At 42.3% G+C, this 10,522-nt stretch overlaps 1 protein-coding gene across 1 annotated transcript; it reads left to right on the forward strand.

Annotated features, from left to right (window-relative positions):
• Positions 1-252: 252 nt before the first annotated feature.
• Positions 253-4,763, forward strand: LOC137183861 (Iroquois homeobox protein 5a-like). The gene is made up of 3 exons (XM_067591142.1): positions 253-438; positions 1,237-1,633; positions 2,269-4,763. The coding sequence occupies exons 1-3, from the start codon at positions 253-255 to the stop codon at positions 2,844-2,846; spliced, it is 1,161 nt and encodes a 386-aa protein (XP_067447243.1). The 3' UTR covers positions 2,847-4,763.
• The last annotated feature ends 5,759 nt before the right edge of the window (positions 4,764-10,522 follow it).

Below are 10,522 nucleotides of genomic sequence, written 5' to 3' on the forward strand. Positions count from 1 at the left end.
CCCCCCCCCCCCCTCTCTCTCCCTCTCTCTCCCCCCCCCCCCCCCCCCCCCTCTCTCTCTCTCCTCAGCAGCAGAAACACAGAAACTCATCAGCCGCCTCCTGCGATGCTCCTGGATGTTCCTCCTCCGAGTTTAGAGCTCGTCTTCCCGCCTCTCCACCGTCTGCTGTCCCGGGGAAACTCCTCGCGCTGCGGCTCTCTGGTCCGATGTGAGTTGACCCGCGCGTAACAGTCCGGGTCCGCGCGCGCCGCCATGGCTTATCCTCAGGGTTTCCTCTTCCAGCCGTCCGTGTCTCTGGCTCTGCACTCCTGCCCGTCCTTCAGCTCCGGGCTCGGCCGCTCCTCTTCGGGCTCCGCCTTCGCTCCGTACTCGGGATCCGCGGCGCAGCTGCCGTATGGCGGGGAGCCGCGGGCCGCCGCCGCGCTCGGCTCCTTCGTGGTGAGTTTGTTCCCGGGCTTCAGGTTGAGATAAAGTCGCTTTAAACTGCAGCTTGAACGTTTGTCAGAGAAGAAGAAAACATTAGAAATATGTATAAAGACATTAAGATATTAAAAAGTTAAAATAAAAAAGTTCCACGTGAGCGCAAAGTTTCAGTTCATGTTCCTCTGAACATTTAGTTCAGTTAATTATCCTGAAATAATTATTTTCCATTATAATAATGCTGATATGAAATATTCATAATTATATTCAATTATAACGATGATAATGATTATTATATTAAATGATAATTATGATTATAAACTGGAAAACAAGACTTTACAGTTTACCTTTAAATAAATAAATCACTCTGTTTTATTTTATCTATTTCTGATTTTTGTTTCTTCTGAATTTTAAAAATCTTTCCAGGACAAAAGTTTAGTTTTTTATTATTTATTGAAGAATGATCAGAAATCAATTTATTCCAACAGAAGCTGCAATAATCCTGTTTGTGTGTAAATGAACTGAGATGACTGGTGTTATTCTGGATTATATAATTATTTGTAATCTGGTTAATCTGGATTATTATTTGGATGCAAACAGTTTGTTTTCTTACTTTAACCTTAATTTAACCTTAATTTAACGCAGCGAGTCTCATTAAGATTAGAAATCTCCTTTTCAGGGCAGAGCTGCCAAGAAAGCAGCTTCACACACGCGCACGCGCACGCACACACACACACACACACACACACACACACACACACACACACACACACACGTATGTGGATTCAGGGGAAACACATGTGAACCGTCTCTGTGTGCTTCCTGGTCCAGAGTCCCGCCTATGACCCGTCCTCCGGATCCTTGGACTACCACCCGTTCGGGGCCCTGGGGCCCTACCCGTACGGGGACCCCGCCTACAGGAAGAACGCCACGCGGGACGCCACGGCGACGCTGAAGGCCTGGCTGCAGGAGCACCGGAAGAACCCGTATCCCACCAAGGGCGAGAAGATCATGCTCGCCATCATCACCAAGATGACGCTCACGCAGGTCTCCACCTGGTTCGCGAACGCGCGCCGCCGCCTGAAGAAGGAGAACAAGATGACCTGGACGCCCCGGAACCGGAGCGAGGACGAGGAGGACGACAACATCGACCTGGAGAGGAACGACGAGGAAGAAGAGCCGATGAAGAGTAACGAGATGAAGGACGAGGCCGGTGAGTTTATAATTATTAGAACTATTGATTATTTTCATCATCGATTCATCTGATTATCATTAATCTATAAATGTCAGAAAATAATGACAAATGAATATATTATTATTATTATTATTATTATTATTATTATTATTATTATTATTATTATCAATTTTTATTTTAAACATAAAAAATAAAAAACACATAAAAACAAAAACATAAAATGAAATAAACAATAAACAATAAACAATAAACAATAAACAAACTCAATAAGCAAATTAAATATCAGGTTTCATCCATAAACTCAAATAAACAATTTATAAACAACAAACCCAGTTTAATGTATCAACTAAATATAATAAGTAAAGATACGTTTATACAATAATAAATATAATCAATAAATATCATGAAATCAGCTTAAAAATATTTAAAACAATAAATTGATGATTAACAAGTTTCAGACAATTTTCTGCAGATTGATTAATCAGTTAATAGCTGCAGCTGTGTGTGTGTTTACATGTTCTTCATCTGATCTGATTGATCTGATTGATCTGCTGTGATCTGATTGATCTGATTGATCTGCTGTGATCTGATTGATCTGTTGTGATCTGTTGTGATCTGATTGATCTGATTGATCTGATTGATCTGCTCTCCAGCTGGCCGGCGTTCATCTTCGGGGTTAAACGTGTGCGAGCTGATCTTCAGAGAGGACGCCACTGATGCGGACTTTAAAGACTGCGGGGACAGGAGGGGCCCCGCCTCCACAGGGGCCCGTCCTCAGAGCGCTTCAGATGCAGACCGCCCGGCGTCGAAGGAGCACGCCGGCGCCGACCGGGGGCCGACCGCGGCCCCTAAACCCAAACTGTGGTCGCTCGCTGAGATCGCCACGTCGTCGGACAGAAACAGATCCTGCAGTGACTCGTCACAGAGCCCGGGGCCCGGGGCCCCGCCCCCCGCCTCCACACCCCGGACCCCTTTCCCCCACGGCGCCGCCCTGCCCCGACATCTTTACTACACCGCCCCCTTCGTCCCCGGATACTCCGGCTTCGGCCCTCTGGGGCCCCTGCACGGCGGCCCCGGCACGGCGACGCATTTAAACGGATTACATCAGACTCTGCTGCAGAGAGCCGAGGCGGCGGCGGCGGCGGCGGCGGCGGCGGCGACCACAGACTGCAGACGTAGTCACAGCCAGCTGGAGCTGCAGGAGCTGCAGAGAGGCACGGCCAACATTTAGACGCTATTTATTGATCCACTATTTATTGATCCACTCGCACTGAGAAACAAACATTCAGACGTTTTCTATGTTGATAAGATGAAAACTTTCTACACAACATCAAGAATCATTAAAATAGTTTTATTACGACGCAACCGACCAGCTTCCATCTTTACCGCCATGATGCTCCTGCAGTCTCACATGAATCTGCTTCCTTTAGAGCTGAAACAGTCAATCAATCAGTTATCAATAAAACAGTTTTATATCTTTATAAATATTTCTGTTGGTCAGATGCTGGAAAACTGTGAAAATAATCTTCAGCTGCAGCTGAGTCTGATTATTCTTTTGTGTTTTATTTTTAAATTATCATCAATAACGTTTGTTTATCGTTCTGGAAGTTCAGGTGGTTGCAGAAGAATCAGACGCTGTGATGTCAGCGACGGCGTCCAGGCCAGCAGGTCGCTCACGTCTTCTTCTCTGAGGAATAAATTGTGTAAATTTCAGATCTGGTTGCTTCTTTTCTGAAGCGGCGGATTCGATCCTGATCCACCTGCAGTCATGAGGAAGAGGAGGAGGAGGATGCTTCATCTGTGAGCAGGCTGCTCAGACCTGCAGAGAAAACTCGACATGTTTACATGTTTACATGTTTACATTCGTTTCTTTGCAGATTTAAAACATGAGATGAGATCATTAAATGCAGCTGTTTAATCCACCTGCAGAATTTCAGCTTCTCAGGAAGTCTGGGAAGAAAAAAACACTTTTGGCTCAATAACAAAGTTTTATTTAATAGTTTAAAGTTTTATAGAATTTTGACCTTAAAAGGCTCTAAAAGCACGTAAATCCCCCCAAAATATAAAATATATGTGGTTTTAAAATATCCAGTTTAGAAGATTTCCATGTTCACGAGTCTGACAGGAGATTTTATTTCTGAAACGTTTCCTTTGCTGCGTTTATCTGCAGCTGCAGCTGCAGCACGTCTGGGAAGGAAAACTGCAACTTTCAGCTCAATAACACAAAGAGACAGAAAGTGAATAATAAGTTAATTTATCGCTCGTCGGTCTGAAAGGAGACGATTTATGATCATATTTATTTTATACTTTTACTGCTCAGTAAAAGTTTGAATTTTACTTGTAATGGAGTATTTTTCCAGTGTGGTGTTACTGCTGATAGAACAACATGTAAGAACATCTGAGGACTGAATCAGACTTTATCAGGACAGTCAGTTATTGACGAGGTATTGATGATTAGATTAAACCAGATGTCTTAAACAGAGTTCCTGATACTTCAGATGTTCATCCAGCAAAGCCGATATTTCACTTTGTAAACTGTTTGTGTGTGTGTGTGTGTGTGATTGGAGATATTGATAAATAATTATTGAGTAACCCTGACACTGATTGGAGGAAACAGAAGTTATTGATTAGTTTAAATGAAGCTCAGCATTGTGAACAATGATTCACACAAGCGGCTTTTAAAAAACTGTGTTTGTGTTATAAAGTGATGAAATATAATAATAATAATATATTTATAGACATTTTGGAGAAGCAGCAGGACTCGTCATTATATATTTTCTTTATGATGTTTTTAACACATAAACACAAACATGAACAGACAGCAGCCACTAAACTATCAGATGATTTATATCAGACGTTCCTCCTGCTGACTCGTCCTCTATCAGCTGTTCTCAACAACCGCTGGATGGATCACTGTGACGTCTGTTTCTCACATTCACGTTCCCCTCAGGATGAAATGTAATAACATAGTTCATAATAATAATAAACTGTAATAACTTTGATGCTGTGACTTTTCCTGCAGCTTCACCTGCTGGTTGGTTTAAATACCTGCAGAACTAATGACATCATCAGCCTCAGCTGCACTTTGTGTTTACTTATAATGAGCTAATGTTAGCATGCTAACATGGTAAACAATATACCTGCTAATCATTAGCATATTAGCATTATCATTGTGAGGATGTTAGCATAGCCTAACAAAGCGTCTTTTTATTACTGATATTATCCTCTTAATATCTTCTTTTTATTATTTCTTTCTAATAAACTTTTCCAAAAACATTTTTAAGTTGTATTTATATTTTTATACATATTTATATGATATACTGTAAGTATTATGTAATAATGATAATTATTGTATGTTTGTTTATTTATTATATATATGTACTGTCTGTGCAGGGACTGCAGATGAAAGATATTTTGGTGCATTTATGGCAGTGTTGCTAATGTGCTCTGTCCCTGTTAAATATATAATAAATGAATCAAACAGCTTCCAGCTGCGTGTTTACAGCCGGTTAAATGCTGTCAGACGATGTGGAGCGTGTTACCGAGGCGCTGGCAGATGTCGCGTTGTGATGCCACTCAACCCTCCTGCCATGCAGCTCCTGCCCTCTCCTCCTGCTTCAGCCCAGGATCAGCCACAGCAGCTGGCTCACAGGCAGACCAGACCAGCAGGCAGCAGACCAGCAGGCAGCTCCCCGCTGTCCCCAGTGACGCCCACACCGCAGCCACTGGGACCAAACCAGTCTGCTTTGTTTTCACGTCTCTCTGTTTGACCCTCTGTCTCTGTTGTCACCACATTCACACAGCCGGAAAACAAACAACCCAGAAGGTGTTTTAACTAACTTCCTGCTGTTCTCAAGTTATTTCCAGAACCCTCAAAGACTCTTCCAACCATCTGCTTCTCCACCGTCACCAGCGTCATAACCAGCATTTTCACCATTTTCAGACATTTTATAGACAAAACAATTCATCCATTAATTAAGGTTAGAAAATAATCAGTTAATGAAAATAATCATTAAATCAAAATGAGCACTTTTATTTTTATTACTTTAACTACATTTTACTTCTACACATGATTTTAAATTCAGTATATTTTCATTGTGGTTTTGCTTCTTTTACTGAAGTAAAATATTTGAATCCTGATGATCACCTGATCATCTTTGATCAACACTTCATCAGGCTCAGCTGATATTTCCACATATTGTTTATCACACTTGGGGAGGTTATAGCAGAGAGAGATATGATCGCATTGAGCAGTATTTTAACCATCATGCATTTGAACAGTGAAACATGAACAACAGAAAAAATGCAAAACACAAAGTTGGAAAGGAGATCATAGTTTCATTTTGAGAAAGAAGACTAATAATAACGTGAGTTAGAATCGGCCTTGTGTTTGATAAGTGTGCCAAAGTATCCTGAATAGTGATGAAAAGTTAAAGAGCTAACCCTTGTTAACCTGCTATCCCGCCTCTCCATCCCCTAGCAGCAGAGACTGCAGAACGGTAGTTAAACTGAATATTTTAGTCTAGTCTGACTCATTGATCCTTTATCTGACCAAGTTAGAGTCTATGGCCCCGACCATGGCTCTGAAATATCAGCAGCCTAACTGTGCTGTGTATTGATAAACACATGGCGCTGTCCATGGTGCTGAATTTTCTCTGAGTCCCGCCCTTCTGGCAGCTTCATCTTGGATCTATAATATTCTCTAAACTTTATACTATAAATACTCAATATACTATATTGTAGCCTATGTACTCTGTAGGGTAATGTCACCTTCATGACAAGTAGCACCATGTAGTCACAGAGGAGTGAGAGGGTCACTTCTGTCTGTAGTCTTAGTATTAGTATTTGTAATATTCCTATAATATTTCTATGATCTGAATTAACTTCAACGATTTCTTCATCCAAACCATCAACCTGTCTCTTAGATCCCAACTAGGCTGCTTAAGGAAGTCTTACCCTTAGTGAGCACTTCTTTACTAGATATGATCAATCTGTCTTTAGTAACAGGCTATGTACCACAGTCCTTTAAAGTCTCCTTGTATCCTAAATATCCTTGAGAAAGCAGTCTCTAATCAGTTATGTGACTTTCTACATAACAATAGTTTATTTGAGGATTTTCAGTCAGGATTTAGAGGCATCATAGCACAGAGACAGCACTGGTGAAAGTCACTAATGACCTCCTAACTGCATCAGACAAAGGATTTGTCTCTATACTTGTCCTGTTAGATCTTAGTGCCGCATTCGACACAATTGACCATCACATCCTATTACAGAGACTGGAACATTTAATTGGCATTAAAGGAACTGCATTAAGCTGGTTTAAGTCCTATTTATCAGACCGATTTCAGTTTGTACATGTTAATGATGAATCCTCCATGAAGGCAAAAGTTAGACACGGAGTTCCACAAGGTTCTGTACTTGGACCAATTCTATTCACCTTGTATATGCTTCCTTTAGGTAATATTATTAGGAAACACTCCATAAATGTTCATTGTTATGCAGATGATACCCAATTATATTTATCAATGAAGCCAGATGAACCCAATCAGTTAAAGAAACTCCAAACATGCCTTAACGACATAAAGACCTGGATGACCTGCAATTTTCTACTACTAAATTCAGATAAAACTGAAGTTATTGTGTTTGGCCCTAAACACCTCAGAAACGCATTATCTAATGATATAGCTACTCTGGATGGCATTACCCTGGCCTCCAGCACCACCGTAAGGAATCTGGGAGTTATCTTTGATCAGGATATGTCCTTTAACTCCCACATAAATCAAATCTCAAGGACTGCCTTTTTCCACTTACGTAATATCACAAAAATCACATCCTGTCCCTAAAAGATGCAGAAAAACTAGTTCACGCATTTGTTACTTCTAGGCTGGATTATTGCAATTCCTTATTATCAGGCTGCTCTAACAAGTCTCTAAAGACTCTCCAGCTGGTCCAGAATGCAGCTGCACGTGTTCTGACTAAAACTAGAAAAAGAGACCACATTTCTCCCATTTTAGCTTCACTACATTGGCTTCCTGTTAAATTTAGAATAGAATTTAAAATCCTTCTCCTAACTTACAAAGCCCTTAATGGTCAGACACCATCATATCTTGAAGAGCTCATAATACCGTATTATCCCACTAGAACACTGCGCTCCCAGTATGCAGCTTACTGGTGGTCCCTACAGTCTTTAAAAGTAGAATGGGAGGCAGAGCCTTCAGCTATCAGGCTCCTCTCCTGTGGAACCATCTACCGGATTCAGTCCGGGGTGCAGACACCCTCTCTATGTTTAAGAGTAGGCTTAAAACTTTCCTTTTTGATAAAGCTTATAGTTAGGGCCGACCAGGCTCGCCTTGGATCAGCCCTTAGTTATGCTGCTATAGGCCTAGACTACTGGGGGACTTCCCATGATGCACTGAGCTCCTCTCTCCCCCTCCTCCTCTCCATCTGTATGCATTCATGTAACATCAATGCATGTCACTAACTTGACTTCCTCCCCAGAGTTCTTTGTACTTTCTCATCCGCAGGAAACCCCATGGACCACGCTGATGTCCTTCTCCTGCTGCTGCTGCTGTTTGTTGTTGCTAGTCATGTATCTATTGTTATTGTTGTTGTTTTTTGCTGTTGTTGTTCTGCCTCTCTTTGCCCCTTTCTCTCTCTCAACCCAACCGGTCAAAGCAGATGGCGCCCACCTAGAGTCCGGTTCTGCTTGAGGTTTCTACCCGTTAAAGGGGAGTTTTTCCTGCTGCTGTCACCAAGTGCTGCTCATGGAGAAATGTTGGGTCTCTGTAAATTAAAGAGTTTGGTCTAGACCTGCTCTATGTGAAAAGTGCCCTGAGATGACTTTTGTTGTGATTTGGCGCTTTATAAATAAAATTGAATTGAACGGCAGGAGGGAACAGACTATGAGATGGGTGACGCGGATCCTTGATGATGCTGGAGGCTCTGCTAACACAGCGTTGATGGTAAAACTCCAGCAGGAAGGGGAGTGGGGCACCAATGATCTTGCTAGTTGTCTTCACTAACCTGTTCAGATGAAGGGCAGTGTCCAGGAAGTGAGGCCATAGGTTAGAATGCTTTCCATTGTGCCTCTGTAGAGGGTGATGAGGGCTGAATGGGGAGACTTGCCTCTTAAAGTCTTCAGAGGGGATAGAGCCGCTGTTGTGCTTTTTTAACAATGGCCAAGGTGTTATTGGTTGAGGTCAGGATGTCCACCAGGTGCACTCCCAGGAACTTGATGTTACTGACCATCTCCACAGCATTGCCATCAATGGTCAGCGGCCTATGATGTTGCCTGCTGTCCCTCCGGAAGTCAACCACCATCTCCTTTCTTTTGTTGATGTTGGGGGAGAGATTATGGGATCGGCACCAGACCGTTAGCTGCTCCACCTCCGTCCGGTCTGCAGATTGATCGTTAATGCTGACGAGACCCTCTACTCTTGTATCATCAGCAAACTTGATGATGTGGTTGGTGTTGAATCTGGCAGTGCAGTCGTGTTAGCAGGGTGAACAGCAGGGCGCTCAGTACGCAGCCCTGGGGTGAACGATGCCAGGTGCCAGTGTCCACATCCAGCAACCTCAGCTTCTCCATCAGCTGCTGTGGTATGATGGTATTAAATGCCAAGGTGAAATCGAGGAAGAGGATCCTGGCGTACGTGTTCTCTTCCAGATGTGACAGAGTGAGGTGGAGTGTGGTAGATATTGCATCTTCTGTGGATCGGTTGGCTCTGTATGCAGACTGTAAGGGATCTAGGTTTGCAGTGAGATGATGTGTTGCAAGACAAGCCACTCAAAGCACTCCATAACTATGACGTGAGGGCCACGGGGCAGAAGTCATTCGTATAGGCTGGTTTGACTGTTTGGGCATGGGAATAATGGTGGCGCTTTTGAGGCAGGTGGGCACCACTGCTTGACTGAGCAGTGGTGCAAAAATATATTTAGCTGTTCTGCACAGTCCTTGAGAACACGACCAGCTGTGGACAGCTGGAGTACCTGGTCGCTGGGTGGTGGTGGGAGTATCTGTGCCTGGTTGTTGTTGGTTACCTCAAAACGTGCATAAAAGTCATTGAGTTTGTCTGGTAGGGAGGGGTCTTTATGCCTGCGGGGGAGGGGGCTCGTAGTCAGTTATTGTTTTGAAACCTTGCCACAAGCGCTGTGTATCTTTATCGTCAGTGAAGTGGCTGTTATGCTACTGCTATGTGTGGTGCTTATGTTTATTTATAGATATTATATAGTTTTGAACATCTGATAACATTTGGTCTAGTCTAGAGGAGCTGCATGATTAAATTACTTTATCTGCATTCAAGTTAGCAAAGAGCTAATCGGAAGTTAGCCGCTCTGCCCGTAGAGCATGCTCAGTATGCATTCATCCAGCCAGCATGGGGATGTCAAACCCAACACCAGATTAAAAACACTGCATACTGTGAAATACAGAGAGATTTATCTGGTGGCAATAGGTTTAATCAGCATTGTGGTTATTTATTTGGCCTGAATGTAACAGACTTCATTTATATGTAAAAGGTCCAGACTGCAGGTTTAAACCTCTTATATATTAAAGACAAATATGTTTAATTATAAAGAGTCCAAATAAAAATGTGTCTGAAACAAAGGTGCAAATGAAGAAAGAATAATGTCTTGAAGTCAGGTTCTACATTTTAATCAAATATAATCAGATAAAATCACTTTATTGATCCCAGGATGGAAATTTAGCATTACAGCACATGAAGCGGTAGAGAGGTCGAGAGGAATAACAAATATTATTATATATTATACAAATTATATATAAGTAAGTACAAGTAAGAACTGTATATGAACATATATATATATATATATATATATATGTAATGAGAGAAATGGGAGAAGTCTATGAGGGGATAACAACAACAAACTAAACAAACAGCGTGAAGTCAA

Source organism: Thunnus thynnus, chromosome 5 (genome assembly GCF_963924715.1).
Source record: "Thunnus thynnus chromosome 5, fThuThy2.1, whole genome shotgun sequence".
In the NCBI taxonomy this organism is placed as follows: Eukaryota; Metazoa; Chordata; class Actinopteri; order Scombriformes; family Scombridae; genus Thunnus; species Thunnus thynnus.